The sequence below is a fragment of the Strongylocentrotus purpuratus genome, unplaced genomic scaffold (genome assembly GCF_000002235.5).
Source record: "Strongylocentrotus purpuratus isolate Spur 01 unplaced genomic scaffold, Spur_5.0 spur5_scaffold_2, whole genome shotgun sequence".
Lineage (NCBI taxonomy): Eukaryota > Metazoa > Echinodermata > Echinoidea > Camarodonta > Strongylocentrotidae > Strongylocentrotus > Strongylocentrotus purpuratus.
In genome coordinates, this window is record NW_022145605.1 from 5,672,796 (window position 1) to 5,697,235 (window position 24,440).

The 24,440-nt window shown below is 37.2% G+C and overlaps 1 protein-coding gene across 2 annotated transcripts; it reads right to left on the minus strand.

Moving 5' to 3' along the window:
- Nucleotides 1-717: 717 nt before the first annotated feature.
- LOC579101 (carbonic anhydrase) lies at nt 718-18,694 on the minus strand. Of its 2 annotated transcripts, none has more exons than XM_003726241.3 (8): nt 18,288-18,694; nt 9,504-9,539; nt 8,510-9,064; nt 7,940-8,085; nt 7,432-7,524; nt 6,771-6,840; nt 3,622-3,782; nt 718-2,365 (listed from the first exon to the last, which is right to left on the minus strand). In XM_003726241.3, exons 1-8 carry the CDS (start codon nt 18,346-18,348, stop codon nt 2,123-2,125), a joined length of 1,365 nt encoding a protein of 454 aa, XP_003726289.2. In that variant the 5' UTR covers nt 18,349-18,694; the 3' UTR covers nt 718-2,122. The 2 variants fall into 2 exon arrangements, with proteins under 2 accessions (XP_003726289.2, XP_784328.3); XM_779235.5 differs by lacking the exon at nt 6,771-6,840 and adding an exon at nt 6,919-6,985 and having other exon boundaries at nt 18,288-18,693.
- Between the last annotated feature and the right edge of the window lie 5,746 nt (nt 18,695-24,440).

Below are 24,440 nucleotides of genomic sequence, written 5' to 3' on the forward strand. Positions count from 1 at the left end.
ACACACACACTCTAACTTCCTTAAATTCCTTGCCCGATTTTGTTCAATTTTTCACTGATATTTTTCAAATATCTTAAACTTTACAATAAAAGTAACTTAGTATGAAGGTTTTGGTTCCCTTTAAGCTATTGTTAATATTGTTTAATAACGATAAGCGCGTTCGTAAATAGCTCTGGACCGCATGACCCCAAAATATCCACAGATCTTTTACACGATGGATACATCCCACATGTGCATTTTAGAATAATCACTGCCGAAGTGATGGAGGTGCTTCATGAATACCTTTTGTTTGCCTCTTGAGAAGAATGCTTCCACCTGTGTATCAGATAAATGTACTTTTGGTGCATAACTGAATACTGATTACACGATCCGAGTATTCGTCTCAATGGTTTTACAATTTGGGTACGAATGACCTTGATCTGCCCATGAACAAATCCTCGTTACGAACTCGCTTATTAACTAGCGCTTTCCTTTTTCTGATAATTGACAAAATGACTAGCTTTTATTCGATTTCAGAATCTTGTAAAGCACTTTAATATTTTGTGTAACAAAATGTAAGATCATTTGTACACTTCATCTCTCTCTCTCTCTCTCTCTCTCTCTCTTTGTGTCTGTCTCTCCCCCACTTCACTCCCTTCTCTCTGTCCCAGGACTCTCTCCCTCACACTCACACCCTTACAAACAAACTGCAGAGTATAGACATCAAGATACACATAATTTCATTTCTGTTGGTTGTTAAATATTTTATTGGAACGTTATGTAGCTATGTTCACATTCTCAATCATCATGTTTGCATGAGGCCTACTTTGCGCGATAAACATAATCATCAACGGTTTCAGATATTCAACACACATTGTCACAGGTTTTGAAAGCGAGAGAAGACAATTTTTTTTAATATGAAAGTTAAAACACTATTCTTGCAGAAATAAAGGCACTCCGAAATGTATTTGATTAGATCAAGGTTGTATAGTACTTGATGACGTCATCTCGGTTGTCATGACATCATCTTTTATCGGAGACTGTTTACGTCACTGTTTGATTAAGCATTATAATTTATGATTTAGTGATCGATCTACTAATTAGAATTACGTCAGCAGTTGTGGACATTATTGTCCTAAGTTTTGTCAAACATTATTTTTTCAGGAAAGTTCATAAATTATAGTTGAGTTTCCGTCACTTAAAAATTATAGACCAGGCCTATTAAAAGCCATGCAAACTTAATCAAAATAGATTTCGATTTATCTGCGCAAAACATCAATAACATATTCAACCGAAAATTACAGAAATATTCGTTCATTAATATGAGAAAACGAGTGTCTTCTCACCATAAAACATCTACTTCTAAAGTACCTGTTGGTGCCATGAGCCATCTGCAGTAATCACACATGTAAACATTCTAACAGATACAGAAAACAATGCGCCATGTGATATTAAGCTGAAATAATATCAGTATCATATTCATTTTAAAACTATTTTTCTCTACTATCTTGAGAACTATTAGATGTTGTCCTGATCCGGATTAATATCAAACCTTGTGTAGTTTGTCAAAATGTTAAATTCGATACCGATTTTGGAATCTGCCTGCATTTAACATGCATTCTTACAGTGAAGCAGTGAAGGGAAGGCCTTCAAACCAAGGTCTTATAGTTGTGATATAGAAATCAAACCTAATAAATAAATTGACGAGATCCATTAAATGATTGTACATCTCAATTAAAAACAATATATATAGATAGAAATGATTATTATATACACATCATGCCACTAAAATAAAAAACGCTGATAACCTATACCATCGACATAGTGCCTTTTATCTTTCTTTGCATGGAAGACCATTTCTAACCGCATGAACTGAAGCGTTCTACCGTACAATAACCAGAGACACTATACACAGGATAACATTAGATTTGGTCGAAAGCCATAGATGCCAAAATAAATCAATTATTGCACATTATTACATACTTTTTGCACACAGTCTCCCCGTGAATCTCCCCCATGAGGACTTATACGAGAAAGCAGGAAAGAAGCAGAACCAATCTTGCATGAGTTCTAGAAGAATACAAAAATAAAGTTTTAATAGACTTGGGACTGAAGAAAGACGGGGCTGATACTTAAAGTATTCCTAAAGCGAACGGCAGACAAAAGCCATGATTGCAGACAGCAGGAGAAATAGATTTACAGAGATGAGATTTGCAGAATTATTTGCGCTGTAGCCCATTCCGGCTCGACTGGGGAAGCCACTCCTAATTACTTGTCGGTCAAAGAGCGGCTGTACCGGTCGGAAGTTGTCCTCGATGTGGAGCATCTCCAGTTGGCCGTTGGGTTCCATGAAGAATCCCTGGTAAAGCTCACGGAACATGTCAAGCTGAGGAAGAAGAAATAAAAAAAGAAATGAGATAAGGTGTAAATGTGGTGTAAACGTGGTAACAAATCTATTTACACTCGCCTTCAAGTTGTTTTCAACGCAAGCAGACTATAAAAGACCCCCCCCCCCCACTCAGTGTTATGTAGGGTACGCGTATGCATGTTCCCTCATTTTGAAAACACCCCCTAACTAAACCCCCTAAAGTCAAGACGGGCCGATTTTTAGTTCATTACGAGCCGGACTTCTTTGTTGCGTGAAAAGTATCCCTTTACCGGAGATTTTGGGAACATGAATGCCGTCCCTCCGATCCCTGAGGGGGGGGGGGGGGGGGGTAAAGACTGATAACTACGTTTCACTATGCACCCCGCCCAGATTCTGACTACATTGCTCGTTTTAGTGCAAATGCATATTCACTTCTATTAATGGGTGCGACCAGTTGATAGACTAACAAATCATATGGTCTGTATACATGTTCTTTATTTTCAATAGCCCAACTTGAAGACAAAAACAAAATCATCTAATTATTCGCGTATTCCACTCGGCTGGCAGGTTCGTTGTGCGCGGTCATTCCTCTGATATTTTTCTTAAAGGGATCGTTTAACAATGTTAAATCTGATATACACGGCCCTACGTGTTATTAGTGTCTGTGATATGGTGTAATATTGAAGCCCTAAAAAAATTGCGCTTCAAAATGATCAAGAAGTGCCTTAAAAAAGTAAAAATCATTGAGTGACCGTTCCCATACTCGTTTTCCCCAATAGACTGTAGTGTTATGAAAACCGTCAGGCGAACGGTTTTCAAAATTTATAATTCCAATCATAAATATCTTGATAATCAGACAGGCGATCGGCTTGTAAAAGTCATGGGGTTCCTGACTGACCTAAAGGTTTATAATTATCATTGCATCATGAGCTAAATCCAGAATTTTGTTTCAGAATCTGAGACAAAGTTACCGGATCCCTTTAACGAAATTATTTATATATATATTTTTTTTTTTTTTTTTTTTTTTACCCAGGTTAGCCACATCAGCCCTGCATTTATTATCACCCCGGTTTTGCCAGGTACCAAGTAACACCTAGGTAGACTAATGTGGCAAAACAACTTGTCTATGAATGCAAACACCAAGCGAGGCTCGAACGCGGAACCTCTTGTATGAAAGTTTTAGAGAATTCACAAATTTTTACCACAGTGCCTCCATTATTGGAAATTATGCCAAATGGGAAGACCAACAACAACAAAAAGTATATTTATCTTACCTGGTTATGTGAAAGATGGATAACACCGCAACCGACAGACCAAGTGACACTCTCCCAGCATTTGGGTACTGTCAGGGAACCGTTGTACCTGTAGAAACAGCTCAGGTCAGTTGGCAACATATCACGGAGGGGAAGATGTGCGTAGTATTCTACCTTGGTGTCTGTGATCAAAGGGGTGGGGGTAACAGAGTAATAGAGCGACGTGTTTATTGGTTTAAAAAAAAGATGCACACCACAGTTAATATGTTATCGGCTAATAATGTACGATACGTGCTCCTGCGACAATAATTGCTCCGCGGTAATTTCATTCACTAACCGAATCCTTAACTTCAACCCTGGACCCAACACTGTACCTAACCCAAAACCTAAACCTAACCCAAGTCACGCTTGCAGCCCTCGTCCTAACCCTATACTTTTGACGAAATAAGGTCCGGAGTAATTGTCGCAGGAGCCAATGTCGGATCACCAGGGGGGCGTTTCATGAAACAATTAGTCGGTGGTTATCACCGACTAATATCATGTTCACCTACAATTTAGTCAGCGCTGACTAAACTTGACTAATCACAGGCCTGAAAAATAGGCAGTGACAAAAGAATTGTCGGTGAACATGATATTAGTCGGTGAAAACCACCGACTAATTGTTTCATGACACGCCCCCTGATTGTCATGACTGCGGCTACCATGCATACAGTCAACGTCTCTAAGGAACTGTTAGTACTGTCTAGATCTTTGATTCTTAATCTTGTTGGTTTTTCTTGCGGCATTTTTTTTAATGCAGTTCTTGTTCAATACCGCTACTCTTTGTAATGCAACTTTGAAATTAATTCAAAGACAAATTATGTTATGCGTCAACATTTGCAAAACAGATTACTCCTGATCCATCCGGAACTTACGGAGAGAGACTTGAAAAGTGTTTTGGAATTGGGACCTAACGATGATGACTTTTCTCTTAGGGGCTTTTTTTAAATTTCATTATTTGTGGAGGATGCGCGCATTAACATGATATACGTATACCTGTCGTTCGTAAAAGTAAAGTACAATCTTGGTGATAGATAAAAAGTCGTTCTTCAAATGATGTATTTTGCATTTTAATAATTCATTATCCTCATAAAATCCACCGAAACAACCCCATGAGCCCACCATCACACCGAGGCCGACAACCACTGGTGTTTAGTTTCCTTCGTCATCTTTGGCTACCATTTTCCCTGGTGTAATGGGGCTAATAAATCGAGGTCTTATGAGATCATAATGAGTCATAAAGGGATTATTTATGCTTAGCGAGGAGTTCTCTGTAAAGTAAGACATATTCATACTGTACAACAAAAGAAAACATTTTCAGTCAAAACCGAAAATACACAGTTCAAATGCAATATAAATGAAATCTATTCTATTACATTCACAAATGCACTTCTAAGGGGTGGTTAAGAAGCAAAGGAAAACTATCAAAGGAAAGTCTTTGGGTTGCTAGAAGGATAAATTACAATATTTAGAGGTAATAGGAATAGTCAGCACGTGAGAGGAGGTGGGTTCTAACTAAAGATAGGATCATTCATTATGTACAGAAAACTATATTATGCCATTGGTTATTTTGGAAAAGGATATAGGAGGGGGAGGCGTATAAGATGAACAAGTATTAATTTTACATCACGGTATTCTACTTATGCAATGAAACGGTATTTAGACACATAGCATTTGCTATCAAAATTGATTTAAGCCTGATATAATACTAAATGATCATGCCATTCAAAGTTAGATGATTAAAAGTATGTTAAAAGCAACATCCATTGCGTTATCGATTTAGTGAAGCAGTGTAAGATATTCAATTAGTGCATTTGTGAGTACATGTATAAGCTCCGATATTGACACGCACGTATAATATAGATACAGATAAAATGATTCATTATGCAAAATGAATCATATTTAATGGATCAAGATAAGTCCACAATCTTTATGCGTAAGAACATAGAAAAAAATTCAGAGCGGAATATGAGACGGAAATTGAAATTCTGAGCTGAGAGAATTGGAGGACATTGCAGACGTCCTGTCTAACTGAACGCGAATCTTAAGACCATCGATTAAACACCCTACGATCTTACTACGATCTTACTACGATCCGATGTTGGAAGAATTTGCAAAAGCATTTCATATGAATGAACATTCAAACTCTTAAATTCTTAATGATCGATGATTAAAAAAATTGTATGATTAATAAGATTAGAACTTAAATGAATTTCACCTTCCCTCGGAGGAAGAATAGCTAAATCGGTTCAGAATCGTAGTTACGTCGTACCAGTAGTGTAAAAGTATACGATTTTAAGCCGATTCGGCTTTTATTCTGACTTTATTCGAATTATCCCGGTTGTAAGCATTTGTATCAATATTTAGAAGCTAGGCAGCAGGAAGATGTTTGTTTATATATCTATATCTAATATAATTGCCATTTTTCAAGAAATCGTGTAGTGTAGTGTGTGACGGTCTTTAAAAACCAACCCCGGGTGGGGGCGTTCTATGATTTTCCGCAGATGGTATTGTGCAGTGGCGTATCCAAACCTTAATCAAGGAGGGGAAAAACAATTGACCTTAAATTGGTCCCTAGAGTTCACCAACAAAACTGCCTTTTGAGGGGCCCTAGTTTTAAAAAAAAAGAGCAATCTTACATCGAACACTGTCGCTACTGCTTTCGAAATATCAACCAAAAGCAATTTAACTGGCATTGCACGTCATCTTTTGAAATATGCGAACATTTACGGTGATATATTACGTAATCCTAACTTGACTTCTATAGGACATAGAATACACTATTGATATTGCCCTTGAGTTGATTTTTGAAAGGTACAGTAGTTGCAATCATGTTAGTGATTGACTTGCACATTGAGAAGTGATTTCCTAACCTGCTATAGGCCTAGTACATAAATATGTGATTGCGTTTGTTTTTTTCGTGGTTATGAATCTTTAAAGAGGGGGCAAAATGCCCACTCGCCCATACGATAGTCGAGTATTTGTGCATGAATTTATGAAGAAGCGAGAAGCTGGAGGTCTGCAGACTGCTTCATGCAACCATGAGGGAGGACTGCCTGAGAAGCAAATGACAGGATCATTTGGATACACGGAGGGGTTGCCATGGCAATAAAATCCATCGCAATACTCACCTTTGAACTTAACATTTTCTGTGATATCAAGAAGAGGATCAAAGGCAGGATTTTCATAACTACCACTGTCCTGTAATTAATAAACAAAGAGGTAAAGTGTAAAATTCTTGTACATTCGTATAAAATGGGATATGGTATGATAACTTACCTTTCCTTCGCACGCCTGCCGTGTAATCTAATATAGCATCGTATGCGGGGTTATCAATATCTGAAGCCTAAATGAATGAAATATGAAGAATGGAAAAGCATGATGGCGCAAATGTTTTAATTTTTTAAAGAGAATATCAAACGATGACACTATACTAACAACTTTCACTGCTGCTGCTCCTCCTTCTCCTCCTCCAACTACTATTACTGCTACTATTACTACTACTACTGCTACTTCTACTACCACAACGACCATCATCACCACCATCAACGGTCACACCAACGAGTTCAACAGCAGACCGATCAAAAATTTTATTACCCCTAATGGCCACAAATGATTCGTTACTTTTCCATACTCATTAATGAAATAAATGTAAAGCTTTGTGAAAATATGAAATGATCATAAGCAATTTTTCACTTGTAAACTTTTCATGCGTAATATGAAGAATTCAACGATGTTTCAACGATTATCCGATTAAACCGTAAAACTTTAAGAACCATAACGATGACATACCTGGATGAAGAACCCGAGAACAGCTAAACCATCGGGTTGTTTGACTGCTTCTGCAATGGTCCTGTATTTAGCGTTGTAGTGAACAAGATGAAGCTTTGATGGAGATGATGGGGGAAAGGAGAAGAACATATTTTATTAAATGGAAGATCACTAATTCAATTTCCAATGTTACTTAAGTCACCAACATTGCGTGTGAGGGTGTAACTTTTTGTAATGGTACAACGTGTGAGCGGGTTAGGGGGTTGGTGGGGAGGGGGGGGGGGGGGTAGAAAGGTACGTTAACCATGATCGCAAGACTTTTTCGAGAAATTTACTCAGGGACAACTTCAAAACCTTACTTCACATCTCATAGAAATCATGTTGGTATTACGTTATACGTCATTATGCGGTGCTCATATTTCAGTAGTTGATGTACAGGGCTATTGAAATTACCACAGGGGAATTTTTGGAAAGTCTTTACGACCGCGTAGGCCTGAATCATCATAGTCATCATCAGCATCATTATTACCTCAGCAGAGAAGGGTCTTCCATCGATGGTATGTTCTGAACCTCTTTCCGGTGTGGTTCCCCAGTGAAAATGAAGTTGAGCTGGCTTGGCATCAAAAGGCAGTCCACCTCCTTTCAGCACGTACATGCCTTCCGTACTGACTTTAACTAAATCAATGAAAACAAAAGTTTTATCTTAGATTTACATTTAAGAACTCACAACTCCCTTTAACATCATGTTTTACTCTATTATCACATTGAAGCGTACAATGTACGTCCCTTTTCCAGATTTGTTTCGCCTCTAACGCCCTGTCTGTAGTTTATCCTTTTGAAAAAGATTAGTTAGCAATGTATCTTATTCACTGAATTGTTATTATTGCATAAAATTGGAACTGGATGAGCAAATATTGAAATCTCTTGTGAATAGTTCCATTTGTTAACTCATTAATATTTTAATGTAAACCATTCATATTTGTTAAATTCAAAACGAGCAATTAATTTCAACTAATTACATTTTTCGATTCTTAAAAAGTGAGATCAAACATGAACGATTGTTGTAGTGTTTTTCAATACAAGCTAAGAAAATACTTACGTGTATGACCGTCGTTTGAAACCTCTACTTTTGTCGTTGGAGCTGAGTTGTAACCGTGCAGAGCCCTAGGAGCGTATGCATTCTGATTGTTGTCTGTTGTGAACATTCTTTCGGGTCCGTTCATGCCAAAAGGTTGGTATGGATTTACTGTTGGTTTGGGTCCCATCTGAAGGTTGCCGAAAGGATTACTCCATTGCGGATGTTGGTTTCCAACGGCGTTTTGTCCACCTCCGTTGTTGCCTCCCCATCCGTTGCCGTTCCACCAACTGTTCCAGTTCCAACCACCACCGCCGCCGACACCACCGACGCCGCCTCCACCTCCGCCTGCGCCTGCGCCACCCCAGTTGAATCCACTGCCACCTTGTCCACCTTGTCCACCACCCTGTCCAGCTTGGTTTCCCCCAGCGCCAACCTGTGTACCGTAGGTTGTTTGAAGACCTTCGAAGACGAATTCACCCAGGTCAGCCTGGATGACAGAACGGGATTCGATATTGATGGGCGACTGTTTCCTACCGCCGCAATGTGATCCAGGGATGGTCGGCCAGTTTTCCGGTCCTGAAACATAATTATTGTGGTAAAGATAGAAAATAGATAGAACTTAAAATAATATTTCTGGTCAGGAAAGATGAAATAATTCATCTGGATTAAAAGCATTAACCAAACACAAAACAGGGACACTAGATATTGCCTTCTACTTTCGCGCCAGTGATCTCTAGGCAAGTGGCAGCTATATGAAAGTGTGTGTAGGAATCATTCGGCTCGACAAAGTCTACAGCAGTTGGCGAAAGCTCTCCTATTACTATCAAGGTTGGTAAAAGCTTAAACTTCATGTTATGAATAGAATATACCTCACATAAGGACTATGAATCGAAGTTTAATTTATATTCATCAGGTTATGCAAAACAAAGACACATTGATATCCAACTGTTCATGATAATTTATATAGGCCAAATATATAATTGATCGGACAGAAACAAGAGAAGACATTACTTACCCAATGGTCCGTGCTGGTGATAATGCCAGTTTGCACCTGTCAATCAAAGAGAGAGAAAATGAATGATATTAATCATGATGCCTATATTCATCAGTAAGTATTGAAGTGATTATCAGAGTAAGATATTAAACTACCACTCAGACTATCTTCAGAAGATATTGTTTATATTTTTATTTTTATAAATGCAACTAATGCAAGTACATGTATAACAATTATATAATCTATACATTTCCTGAGGTTTCAAATATCAGGCCCTTAAACATGTGATATTCGATTAGATTTCCTTTGGCACCTCTGTAAAATACAGTTTAACATTTTTCATACTTATCGTCCTAAATAACTCAAACACGACAAAGGGTTGGTTTCGATTCATTTTAAATTAGTGTAAGATAAGGTGTTGTGATGTTATTTTCTATCGGAATTTTCTCGCTGCCTAAGTTACTGATTCAGAAATGAAAATCTATAAAAAGATGTCTTTATAATTTCACAGCTTTAATCTGTTCCTAAGTATCTTGGCTTTGATATGATTGATATAATCGTCGTAAATTAACTCGGAGGACTAGCTTGCATTTATTTTTATATATTAAGCCACCATGGTGATTTATAACGTCAGAGAGGAACACCAGACAGAGTGCGCTTTTTCATCTAGGAAACGGCAAGGAAAAAATAAATGATCGTAGCAAACAGGTGTCAGGAGTGTGATTAGTAGATGATGAAATCTAGTCAGCAATGATACCGAAACCACAAAGTTATTATAAAACTGGTTAAAATCTATTGATAGAAAAGCTGATAGTTAGGATATGATTGATACTTGGCTCTCGGTTATAAACGATTTTGACGTGAAGTTGGCTTCGACCTTTAGAAAGGGGCTCCGATTATCACACTATGTTATACTCCTTGTAAAAAGTTTCATTTTTAAATAATGAGGAAAATTATCACGATTTGAAGAAAAAAAAAAAACGTGTTTTTTCCTCATGCTGTTTAGAGGAATTTCAGATTTAAAAGATGAGGATGTTGACTCATACTACATTTAAACGCTTGGGACATTTTAGAATTCTTGCAGAACGAGACTGTATTTTTGAAACCTTGGCAACAGGGTTTAGTGATGACTGGTTCTCGAAATAATAATACTTCTATGACGTTTTTTCTTCCTTCCCTCTCTTTCACAATTAACGTTATACAAAGCATATATCTACATCCCAATGTTTTGGAATTTCTGAGTGATAAAATAGTCATGTCAATATAAAAATCTGCGACAAGATGACATGTTCCAACATAAACTGTTACCTCAGTCACATCGACAAAGCCGACACTAGACCGAACAAAACCTAACATTACACCAACTGGCCAAAAAACATATCGATGTGGATTTGGTTTGACAGTGTGGCTGAGGTATAAGGGATTCACTTCCTCAAGTAAGGCTCAAGACTGGAGAAGAGGATATAGAGGGGGCCCAGAAATCAGCACTCATGCAGAATCTCAAATTGATCGTGATATTTCACCAGGAGTTACGGTTGTTTCAATCCCAGGAAAATGGACCAAGCCTAGTGACTCATCCCGGCTACTCATGAGACCTTTGATTGACCGGTCTAACCTATTCAACCTTCTATCATTACTACTGTATCTCTCTCTACCTATCTAATTACTCAAAAGAAACGGTAAGATTGAAGATACAGAATGACGTCAATAAACTCTCTAGACATTTCTGCGGACCTGACTGCGGACCTGATACCATCACACACCTTTCCTTTGTGACCGACAAAAGTCGTACTCCTTATCCTCTTGTTGTTCTTCTTCTGTATAGTTTGATTAGGTTGGCGTCTGTTAAGTGCTTGCTACGTGACAGGAATACTCCTTGGGTCTTAACATTCTTGATTTGACAACTATTACAAGCATTTTTAAAAGATTATTCAATAGGTTGCTTGGCGTAGACTGTCCCATTCTAATCTTAAGGATATTTTGGAGCAATCAATTTGCTATTTTCAAAAAGAAATGCGACTTCTCTCAGTCCTAATCACTTATCATAGGGGAAAACATACTATAAGCGGGAACTTGGCCTCCATGTACGAAGAACGGTTGCCTAAAGTGACATAAGTCACATTTACAGTTATTTCTAGAATAATCGCATCTTTCATAACTTCAGGGAATCCATCAATTTGCAACACTAATGACCTAACTACTCAACAATCATAAAGTTCTGAACAAACATAAAGTCTTGAACATTTTCAAGGGATTTCACCTCGAAAGTTTTTCACTATATCCCTTATAAAACAAAAAACGGGGTGAGATTATCAGCAGGGACAGCTGAAGGTGGGTTAGTCAACGACATGACAGATGTGAGCAAGCCTGAAGTCGTGACTTGGTTAGAGACTGTTAAGACAGGGTAGTGGGTAATAGCAAAGATCCGTCATCGGTCATTACGGGGATTAATTTGGAGGGAAGAGGATACCTCGGCTTGCAAGAACGAAAGGTTAAACTACACTTTCGAGGGTGGGTATGGGGTCCAGGAGGTAGTGTGACTAATAATTATCGACACTTTTCAAGGGAACATGTTTTCGTGTGACACTGTCCTGTACCTGTTTTGTCAAACTGTGACAAATTTTGGTCTGTACAAATTTCATTCTCTACACCTTTATAGAGTAGAAGATATGTAAAGGAAAATGATTCAGACCTCGTCCCTTCCGAATTTTGATGGTAGGAAGTATTCTAGGCTAAATACATTAACGATACGGAGCAATGGATAGGAGATCTGATTTCTCATTTGTTCATAATATAAAACTCTTTTTCAGTGAATGATAGCTGGAGGCAACCAAAAAAAGAGAGTCACAGCATGGAGTAGATCCATGGTTACAGCATCTATTTGAAACAAGTTCGCTTTCCATTGCTATAACGAGAGAATAATGCTTGGTGATATCACATTTAAAGTAGTCACCCAAAGAAAATTCATAACTGTTACTTATGGACAAATTATATATGGATGGAAAGATTTTCTTTTGATAAATACGACTAATTTGCTGAAAAATCATATAGATATCATGAAAAGGCTTAAAATGCTTTGTGGCTAGCTGTGTCTCGCATGGACGTCACGAATCTTGACACTCTACGGAGGACCGCTGAAGGCAGATAACTCAAAATTAACATTTTTGAGAGATGATTACTGCGGGGCCCCAAGCATATTTTGAAGAGGGGAGTTGTTATACTGGATCAGTAAGATTTCCCCTTCGCAATGATATGAATTTTGCATCTATTCAAAACACTTTTGGTTCTTCTACTTTAACCCCACCCCAGAGACGCATGCACCATTTCCATTTTGTGGCCTCCACATCCCTTTCCCATCCTTAACCAATCATGATGTTCAATTAAGAGGACACAAAATCATATTTAATATCTGCACCATCATGCACAGAACGCTTGGTGACCCATGTGTATACCTCAGGAAATTGGCGTACTGCATATTCTGGACTTCCTTCCCATTGACTCTACAGACGCCACACACGCTATCAAGAAACGATTCATGATAGTCCATGACACCTTAAACAGCCGTGACCGTTCAGCTGGTGAAGGGAATTCATGGCATGTGTGACTGTTTAGAAGCCCTCCACTTGATTTAGCATAAAAATAACTATCATGCGGTCAGTCACAAAGGTCTTATTCCTTTATTAACGTTGAAGATGGGGTGTAAGATTGCACCCCAGGGTGCTCCCAAGGTACTATAGAGGAACCCGCAAGTACCCATATGCGGGACATGAGAAACTGCTACTTTGACCCACCCTCACTCGACCTATTCGGGTGACTTTGCCTCACGTGCCTCAAAACGCAGGATCATATGCCCTCGAAACTTATTCCACATATATCACTTTTCAACTATTTTTAGGTTTTGTTGTTGGCCAGCTAAAATAAGCGTCTCCGATCTTTACACGCGACGGTAAACGTGATGATGATATCATTTACATCATTAAACACTTATTTAGAGAATGATTTATAGGAACATTCTCCACGCTTAAACTTGGGGTCAAAGTAAAATTATAATTTGATATTTAGTTAACATTACAAAAAATGCTAAAGGCTGAGAACCCTTTTGGAGATTTTTGTATTGAAGCACTCTATTTTTTTTTTTGACCGATCCAAGGCTTTAATTTCATTTCAGAGGGGAGCTATTACAAAGAATCGTTGAGACCAAGTAGGCCTCTTCGACTTCGGAAGTAAGCTATAGAGTATGGAAAGCAAAGGGGTTGCCTTATTATAATGCATTAATGACTTTGAAGTTGATGCATGGAAGGTTAGTCCTATTGCAGTTATACCCTTCACAAATCAAGTGGAGGATACTTAATCGTTTGGTAAGCTTGTAGGTTAGTTTCCGTCCTAGACACACCTTGTCTGTAAAGGTTTGATCCTTAAACATCACTTACTTCCTGTCTCAGTTCATTCGCAACAAAATAAATTGTAACTATTACAAAACGTTTAAAATTGAATTCAACAGGTGTTTTAAGAAGAGAGGGTTGTGCAGGATGGATCTCTGTAATAAAGGGATTACCCGAAGATTACAGACGGTGTGATTATAGAAAATGATTATGTGTGCTAATTAAATTGATAAATTGTAAAAGGATCCCTGAATGGCCCTCGTTGGGATGGTCATAACAGATCTACTTTGTCTGCATCTGTGATTAATGGTTCCTATTCCCATGAAGCCAGTGACTGATCAGTTTTGAGCTTTTACTAAGTTTATCCACTAAGTTAGGGATCGTCATTTAGCTCCTTTAGTATCAAAGTATAACAAAATATGTGTCACACTGTACGAAAATAATTTCCCGCTTATTTCTTTATACCACTAAGTGATAATTAATCTGAAACTGTGAGTAATCTGCCCCACGCAGATTTAATTTGGTCCTCTGTTGATATCACATGATTCTATTAGATCATCTAATCTGTCTATTTTTAATAACAATCAAGGAAATGCAATTAATGATATTGCCATTAGAACTAATCGATTTTACTCACTAAATATAAATAAATGTTATCATTTGTGTACGGAAATAGTTGACTGTGGATACTGTTTGTGTTAAATCTCAGCGGTTTGAAAGCAAAAGGACATGAACCCCCAAAGCCCGTACATGTGTTTAGTCATCTAGATTTAAATATCCCTGTAATGTGACGTTTGCCATGAACATTCAGTCAGGTTTATTAGACATTGATATAAATTCAGCTGCGAACACATATCCAAACTACTTCCACAACAAAATTACAGATTCTTTGTAAGTCAAAAACATGCTTTGGCGGGAAACCTTTCCTATAAACCGGGTGATGTCGTCGGCAGACGATCCTAATCGTAACGTGGTACATGAGTTTAGTTTGAAAGAGGGATGATCGCGCCTCACAGCAGACGAGTTGATTACATAGAGGGGTGTGGCCTAAAGCCCTTGTTAAGAGAGGGGACTAAGAGGGGAGACACATACAGACAAATTGACGCGCTCTTTTCACTCCGATTGATTTTCATGAAGTAATCAACAAAAAAAATGAATGCAACAATCTCAAAGAGACTTTTCAACTGATGCAAAGATCACTAAAATGTCGATTCTCTTACAACGCATTATGAATATATATATATATACATTGTTTTACAATTATGTCGTTATATAGGCATAGGGATGATAGGGGCTAAAACAGCCTAGGCATTTATCAACTAGTGTAAAAAGTGGTTTATAGTTGGCTTAATTCCCATCGTAAAACTTGGCATTTAGAAATGTAAGATAATTATAACCACACGTCTATTGTTTTATAAGTCGCCGTTGAGCCATTGTCTTTTGTACTCAGAAAGAATCGAGTTTTAAAAAATAGGGGTTTTATCTTTAACGGAAAGGTATAATAATTGAACTATATAAACAATAGATGATTATGGTCAATAAATGAAATGTGGATAATAGATTAAAAGCATATATTTCTTTCCACTAAAACAACACTGTTAGGAATGGTAAATATATGCATTAATGTCCAAGATGCATAGGAGCCCGTATAATATGACATATTTAAATAAAGGGAGGGGTGTAAAGGCATTTACCCCTTTTATATGAAAAGAACCGAAATCCAACATTTTGGATAACATATCACTGTAAAAACACCTCAAACTGTTCCCCTAAATGCATGCAGGTGTTGATGATACTATGACATAGACTGTTAGACAGTTTTCGGGTCGAACAAATAGGCTACCTTTTGAGGTGCAGAAACAGTGTCCTAGGCTGTTGCTCTTAAAACAATGGCTTATACTTGCATAACTATTTATAAGATTGTGACACGCCAAGATATTGTCGCAAACTCGTCATATCATTATACTTTGGATTTTTATATATAACAGACTGCCCGAATCAGCCTTAAAATTGTCACCTTGACCCTGTTGGCAGGCCGGGAAGAGAAGCACAAAGATGTTGGTTTCAATTTTTTTTTATCAAAAAGGGAATTTAAATTGTATCGATTTGAATTATAAAATTCTCTTTGCTATACATATCAGAAAGCGTCTAAACAATGAATACTTTTATAACATAAATTCTTCACACAGAGTTTTTCGATCGATTATTCTGAATTCAGTTTCACTTATTGTTGCTGTTACAGTCAAGTAAAGTACAACATAACCCCCTGCATTCGTCTGTCTGTATAATTCTAACGATCCATGTAAATTTGTTGCACTTTTCTAGAATAGACTAAAACGATGTCCTTTGAATGAGACGATTCCATACCTCGACTAGCATGATGTCACTTTATCAAACGCCCATTTAATGTCATCACTCAGCAGATAGCCCAAACTCCATGGTCACTTAATTCCTGAAATCCTTCGATGCGCTAAAACTCTTAAAGTAGAACCATCTTTGACAAAGTTAGGAGCTATATTTAGTTGTTTTTCTCTTCTCTTGGGAGTCTAGAATCTGATGGAAAAGTCGACCTTGCGAACACATCCTTACAAGCACGGACAGGCGTTTCCTTAACAGCAAAGTGGCACCGGCTTGATATCAAACAGTATGACCGTGTTTCTTGTAATAAACCCCCCCCCCCCCCTTCACATAATCACAGCTCATATTTGCTTATAAAAATACATGCGAATTATGCTCGATCAAAGCTGAGGGTTATAATTCAATCGCATAAAACCATGCATCGTGTAAAAGTCAACGTTTTGGAGGAGCATTCCTTTGGCGTACTACAAATTCTTCTTTTCACTTTTCTTATATAACTATTCTCTGTACTCATATTTTAACTGCTCATTTAAATCAATTATAATGTTTAGGTCTTTCCAATAACTGACTAACAAAAAAGGCTCAAGACCGGCAGGCGATCAATTTAGTCTAAATTATATATATAATTTATTTATGATACTTTCATGACCATGTTATATCAACATAAATTATGTCACAGATATTCAATGGATGTCCATATTCAAACTCTTCAGGGTTTTCCACTCGATTCGCCACAGTAAAACTTAGGAGGCTTAATCATTGAAAGGAGGTAACAACTGAGTCAGCGGTCCATTATTTCCTGCCAATCAACGGTGAGATGCTTGAAACAATGCAAATTCATAATTGAAAGGAAGGTCACTTTAAGAAGGTGCTTCATTAAGAGTTCCGCTGGAGAGTCGAATCATTATTGACACACCACAGGCTTCCCTACACTGGATTCACGACCCTTTAATACAACAGCCCTGGAAACTGTTGTCTACATGGCAATGTATAATGAAGAGAGCTAGGAAGCAGTTTCTGTCATTTTATTTTTAGAAATATTTGTATATGTCTCATGACTTGACTTGATCAGTATTTACTCGTAAAGTAAAACAAAGTAGGACTTTTGTGAGGATTTCTCTTCATTAAATTCAATGTAATTCAAGTCCAAATAGTGTTCCAGTATCGTACACGCTAATAATTTTAAGCATTCAATACGTTAACAGTCTTGCATTAAAACAAGACATGTTTTTAGATCCGCCTTCTTTGAGTTACATCATTTGTCATTTGATTGCGAATTTAAAGCTTATAAATTGATGCAATGGAATGATAAATAAATCAGGGTAGTGATATCAAACTAACGAACATGTGGTTCAGCTGTGATATTCTAAGAATGTACTGGAATTCATCAAGTGTCGTTTTAGGCAGATTTCTTTTACAATTTGAATGACAAATATGCACCTCTTTCTGCGCTACCGATAGAAAAGAATCAAATAACCACATGTAGAAGTAGGAAGATATCAGGTTAACATTATAATTGACGTTCATTAGAGGAGACGGCCAAGGCCTGAAATGGATCCGACGAAATTGTAAACCAGGTTCTTGAGACTGGCGGACTTAACCTTCGGAGAAATCCAGAACAGGACAAAAGAGACACAGAGTTCGGGTTTCCCCCTACTAATCATTACCGGATACTGATGATTTTCAGGGGATGTCTTTAAGTTGTTCGATGTTTAGGTTTGCTGCGCAGTAAGGTGTTTGGAGAGTTCTAGCTTGGTTACACAACAGTCCGACCATCCTTTGCTCAAGTAGACGCATTTTCAAATGAATGAGTTGAACAAATATTTCATGCAAAACTTAAGAATGTCAACGCATTGAACATCCAAAGTGAACATCACGAAACTAAGCAAAAGACCGTTTGCAATGAATGTTCAGCAAAACAATTAATATTTGCATGATATACAAGTAAAATGACAGGAAATGAAGTTAAATTGTTCAACAAGAAGGAGACAGAGATCAAGTAAGCGTAAAAGATGGAAACTGTAAATTAAATGAGAATAATTATCCTTGCCATGCTTAAACTCACCTAAACATTCTTGGTACAACAACGTCAAAGTTGCTAAGCTTAGTAAAATATATGCATTCATGTTGATCAGTTGCTTTGGGGGCGATCCAGCGCTCGACCTTCAGATATATTCTCACAAAATACAAAAGATGAAAATTGAGTAGAAAAATAAGATGAATTCAATCCTTCACGAATGAACCAGCACTCTGAAGAATGAAAACAAAATGATTTAGCTCATGAAGAGCACAGCGGTGAACTTTACTGACTCCTTCTCTCTCCTCAAATAATGGAAGTCGCTTCCACAAGGACCGTCGACACTCTTCTGAGCGTTAGGGTCCGTCGTATTTCCAATGGATGGTACCAAGAGGAATACAGGTTTTGGGCCTGAGAGTGAAACGACCGAGCTAAACAACGTAATACAGACGACCCGAAACGCGCGGCTTTATATTCTTTCGATCGACCGCCGACACTGCGCCAGGCCGCTGCGCACAAGCTGTGCGCTGATTGGCTGAAAGCTGTGGGCTGGGTGTTTTACTAACGACTCTTTACTCCCCTGTGTGAGTCCCCCTCCAAACCCATGGCCGCATGGCGAGGATATCGCATGCAGGTCGTCTGTATGACGAACTACCCTTACGCTCATCACAATTTTTCTTTTTCTCCCCTTTCAGAATCAACATGCTCAACCGCGGAACGGAAAAGAAGATTTCAGAGACTATATTTAGAGGCGCAGGTCGGGAGAGCCTAATGAGCCAGATCCACACGAAAGCAACGTTGTTTTTCCAAAGAGAGGCAGAAAAGCCGTCAGATGAATGACAACTTACACGAGCTATTTTCAATAAGTTCATTAAAAGGTGAATAATAGGTACATAATGAACGCAAAATTATTTATTCCACTTCAATATTGCCGATAAGGAGGTCATCCCCATAACAAAGTACAATCGATATAGATTTATTCAAATTTCGTTTTAAAGTGTGGAAAAAATATTTTTCTCATAAAATTACATTCGCATACACTATAACAATTTCCCTGTTGATTAAAGCTAACATTGAGCTCTGGTATTAGCATCGTATGTAGAGAGAACATGGCTATAATTAATTATGGATTGTGTATCCTGCAGTTAATTGATTATTTGAACCAGTAAAATAAAAACAACCTCACAGAAACTTGCTGGAAATCGTCGTCAATAAAAAACACAACTCTCATTTGCACATAGGGACCTGTGTTAAAGCACATGGTGTCGGGTCTATTTTCCTTGATTTCCTTATGTTTCTATGCTCATTACTCAACCCGGGGCTGCTACTATACTTTTTTACCAAAATTGTTTGGCACATGTCATTTATTTTTAATCTCCAACATTTAGTGTAAGTTGTGTTGGATTCTGTAAAAATTTATTTTCTATCAATTACAGAAATCAAATTTATCTTTAAAGATATTCATTTTTCGAAGTTGATATTATTAAATTTGTCATAAAAGTGTCATCCATCATGCTTTTAATATAGTCCTACTTCAGTTACTAGGCTGAATTCTTTCGTCGTGAAAACAGATCATTGTGGTTTCCATGAATGAGGATGAGACATCGAGTAAAAGTTAATCATTTTGACCTTTACTATCAGATGATCTTAACCATAGATAGCTGCTATAAATACTCTCCAATAATTAACATCAATTGTGTCTGCGTAATTTTGATATCCGGAAATAAACCAAGTGAGGCAATTTTTGCAATATGTACTAGAAAATCAAAGACATTCTCTTCTTTGAGAGTCGGAATCGTCTTCGACATATATAAAATAAGTTCATGTTATCGACGATCTCGTAATTATATATTTTTTTTTAAATAAATTACATAAAGTAACATATTTTAGAAATGGAAGTGCTAAAAAAAAGAGAATTTATTTTTAGTTAGATTTTTTTTATAGCATAACGACGCGTAGGAGTATCAATGATGCCACTTAAAAAAAAAATTAAAGGAATATATTAATCTTTAAATCCCTTGGTACGAGTCTTAAAGTATATATTTTTTAAGTTGTGTTATGTTCCATGGTTGCAGATTCGCTTGGTTGGAGAATTTGACTTAATATATATCTGCAAGTGGTAAACAAAATTATTTAAAAAAATGATAACTACAGTTGCCTGCATGCTCGTGGTACCGAATTTCCACTTGCCCGAGAATCTCGGTATAGTCATTCTTTTGGCTAATACACATTCGGGCTCGTGATTTATCCGATAAGTTGTCATCAGTTAGATGAGATGAAATATTTGGTGCGCATTCTACATATTTAATTTAACACGACCCTTAATGTTAAGCACGCTTTAGAGAAGGAAAAATTAGACCTCAGACTTAATTTCATTGTGTAACCCGATTTTAAACAGAAGCCTAAATCCATCGCCGCGTTTTAATTTAGTAGAATACAAGATATGCTGTATTTGGATTCTTCGCTCTTGAAATTGTCGTCCTTCCAGGAAGTATGAAAAACTACTTTACATTGAGATGTCAGGAGTCTTATTAAAGAGAGAGATACAGATCCTTGGAGGAGGCCGTGTTTAGGAAAGCGTTCTTCAGATAACTAACATGAGATGAGCTACAATAGAGGAAAGACAAAAACTCATTCAAATGGCACGATTTACGACAATATACCATTGTTAGCTTATTTTCTTATTACCCAATTTCCAAGGAAATTTCAGTTATTTTCATAGTTATTGTACTTCGTAAAATTGTGGTTGGCTTGACCTAGGAAGACAAGGCTGAAATATTATGTCAAACCGATTCTGCGTATTGTTGTGAGGAATATGATGTTTCTTGAAGACGTCTAGACTATTTCATGAATCTAATGAATAACAAACTTGTACACAACTTTTTTTAAAGTATACCCGTGCAATTTGACATTAATTTGTTTTAAACCAAACAAACGCTAAAAAAAGCCAGTAAAGTGTTGAGGTCTAAATAAAGAAAAATACAACAAAAAAAAAACGTAAAAGCGCTTCTGGAGCTCAGAATTATTTTCGTTTTGTTTTTTATTGTTGCTATGCTATCTTTTATAATGCGTCCAGATTAACTCCGTGTCCATGATTATGCCAATCTCCACCTGAGGCAAGTTGGAAGACAACCGGAAGCTTTATGTCTCTGTTCCTTTACAAAGTTGGATTTCCAATTTGGTTTTTAGACTACAATTTCTTTTTCAAAATTTCTAAAGGATTCTTACCAATGAAAAAAAAGGCAAATAAAATCTATCGATTTGATTTGAAGGGCAATAAGCTATAATATTATTCAAGAAATGAACACATCGTTTCTATTAAACAGACTCATACTGAGTCCTCGTACTTCCATCGTTTTCCCAGTTCCATACCTCTCTTTGTGTAAAATGTGTACTTTCAGCGAGAATACAAACATGTCCTCGAAACTAAACAATGTGTCTGGCTGCACAATAGAATGACTCAGTCTGAAATTAATCATGAAATAAAATTTTTTTAAAATGGTCGGTTAAAAAGCTGCTGTTTTTTAATATTTGTGATCCCTCAATTAGAGTTAAGACAATCTCTATAGTATATTTAGAAAACAAAAATATGGATTTATTTTTACAAGTTTGTAAACAATTTTTTTACAAACAAATCTTACGACATCAGAGACGTCTGGGTCAAATAATGCCTTTTGCACACGTCATTTATTGACGTAGTACTGGGTCAAGGACTGGTGTGGTCTTTTGACGGCTGACCGTGCTTGTTTCGTCAAAGATATAGGGTTAGAGCAAGAGTTGCAACTGGGTTTTATGTTAGGTTTAAGAGTAGGGTAAAGTGGTAGTAATCCTTTAAAGGCCTGAAACTTCGTTAATATTTTCATTTGAAATCTGTTATACAGTTATACTTAAAACTGCTTAAGCATGTTAACGAATTGTCTAGATTTATCGTCCTGTCTGCTCTAATCCTGTAATACGCTTTGTTTGTGTGCAAAGAATGGTACCATCAATTTTCCTGTAGTGTCTGTTCCTTTTCCCATTTTAAAATTGGCAATTTCAATGAGAAGTTGTGCCAACCAAAGTATTTATGGCACTCTTTTTTTTTTCCCTTCTGATTATACATGCTAGAGACATCTCAATTGACATCTTTAAAAAAGAGGCACATTTGATGCTAATTTGCACCCTTATGTTTTATTTAAGTATGTCATCATCACCGTGACCAAGATTCGCCATTGAAAAAACAGGATACCTTGTTAAGTCGATATTATCAAGATTGGGGATGTCTTCAATTAAAAATGTTCTTTGATAAGTCGAAATGGTCTTTGCTTCCTGGGTTTGACTATAGACCTACCACGGTTTGACAGCCAGACATTAAATCTGTTGCGTAACAATCGTGGCTTTAGCCCACCTTTACGACCCACCTTAATAACATGTTTGTACAGAAGATTGGGTTGATCTGATCTTTCAATGATCTTTGTGTCAGGCGCCAGGAAAGATACCTGTCGCAGTGGACGCAAATATCTCTATGTGCAGAGTGACGTGAGTGCGGTTAGAGTGTCGAAAGTCTTTTAATGCCCGTTGCACACGAGGTGTACACGAGGTGTACACGAGATGTCTGACGCAAGAGTCAAGACTGCGTCAATGACCGGTGCAATCTTTCATTGTCATGTGAGAGTGACACAGTAAAAAAGGGTTAATGAAAAGTATAATTGCAAATATCTGTTCAGGAATACATTCACAGTCTGGATTAGTGCAGGCAATAGTAATGACGCCTCATGCGCAACATACAGAAAGTAGACAATATGCGTTCGACGCTTTTGATCACAATAATAATTACACATTAATGAAACCATTATTTATTTTATCATCGCCATCATCACCATCATCATCATCGTCATCATCTCCTCAACGTCCTCTTCAGTCCTATTAATCAGTACCACTACTACTGCTGTTATCACATAATAAAACAAACTTAAAGTTTACTTAACAAGGATCTAGAATGTGAACTAGGGAATAAAAACTATATGAAGAAAAAAAGAAGAAGGAAAATAAACCCTAACATTAGCTTATCAAACATTTGCTGTGTAAGGGGTCAACTTTGACCAAGATAGAACTTGTCAATTTCATATGACGTACATAATGTACATAGCTAAACTTGACACGCGTGAGAAAGTATGTATAGTAGTCACCTCTATGTCCCCATGACAACAGTCTATTGTGTTTGTCTCATTATTAACTTCGGGATCAATTCATCTTAAATCTAGCATGGATAACCGCTCACAGACGTTTGGAAAAAAGACAAAAGGAAGATGTAGATAATCGACTGTATTTATAGGCCTATGGGTCTTATTATACGAGTAAGTGATATTATCATTGATTTCCGGTGGCGCCAAAAATAACAGTTCTGATGAGGGTCGGCCATGGTTTTGTGCGCACATGGAGCCCCATGATATATCAGAGGAACTAGATTGCCTAGTGACTTCTTAACATCAGCGAAAGTGCGTGGCTTTTAGTCATTAATCCGGGCCTAAATGCGGGAAAAACGAAGAAGATCTTGAACTTTTATTAACCTTTCCTCATATTTTCTTGAAAGCGTTGAGAACAGCTAACACTAAAGAGTCTTCATAAACGGTTATCTTTCTTTTTTCCTATATTATTGATATGAATATTTTAGTTGCAGCCGTCTGCATTTCATCAAAAAGGATGCCTGTATAATGGATCTGTCACGGGGCAACTCAAAGAATTCCCTCTTCTTAGTAATGAATCGCTATTTGGTTTTATTCGATGTTAACCTTTAGTCCTGAGGAAAGAAATACTTTTCGAGAAAAACGTGTCGAAGAGAAATCCGCACATAATTTTTCCATAATACTATACGGTCATTTGGGCGAAAATTTGCTCGAAATCACATTGACTGAGAGGCATAACTCAAATTGCATTCATGAGGCGGCCTTTATGCAAATGGTTGGGACAACTTGCTTGAGTTCCCTTTTATTTTTCTTGACTCATTAATTAGCTTTCATACAAAGAAAAAAGAAGAAGAGGAGGTGAAGGAGGAGCAGCAAGAAGAAGAAAAAGAGGACGATTAAGAAGAGAAAGAAGAAGAAGTAGAAGAAGAAAGAAGAAGGGGGAGAGATGAAAATGAAGAAAAAGAAAAGAAAACCCATTGATCATGGTTGTGAGACATCTATCTTCTTTTTTCTCGAATATTGATGGCTTTACATA

Excerpts from the sequence above, each read along its gene's own strand:
- LOC579101 (XM_003726241.3), bottom strand. The coding sequence starts at position 18,348 with ATGAATGCATATATTTTACTAAGCTTAGCAACTTTGACGTTGTTGTAC. Across the intron at positions 9,540-18,287 it reads GTTGTACCAAGAATGTTTAG|GTGCAAACTGGCATTATCAC; the intron begins GTGAGTTTAAGC and ends TTTGATTGACAG. Across the intron at positions 7,525-7,939 it reads GAAGACCCTTCTCTGCTGAG|CTTCATCTTGTTCACTACAA; the intron begins GTAATAATGATG and ends TCTCCATCAAAG.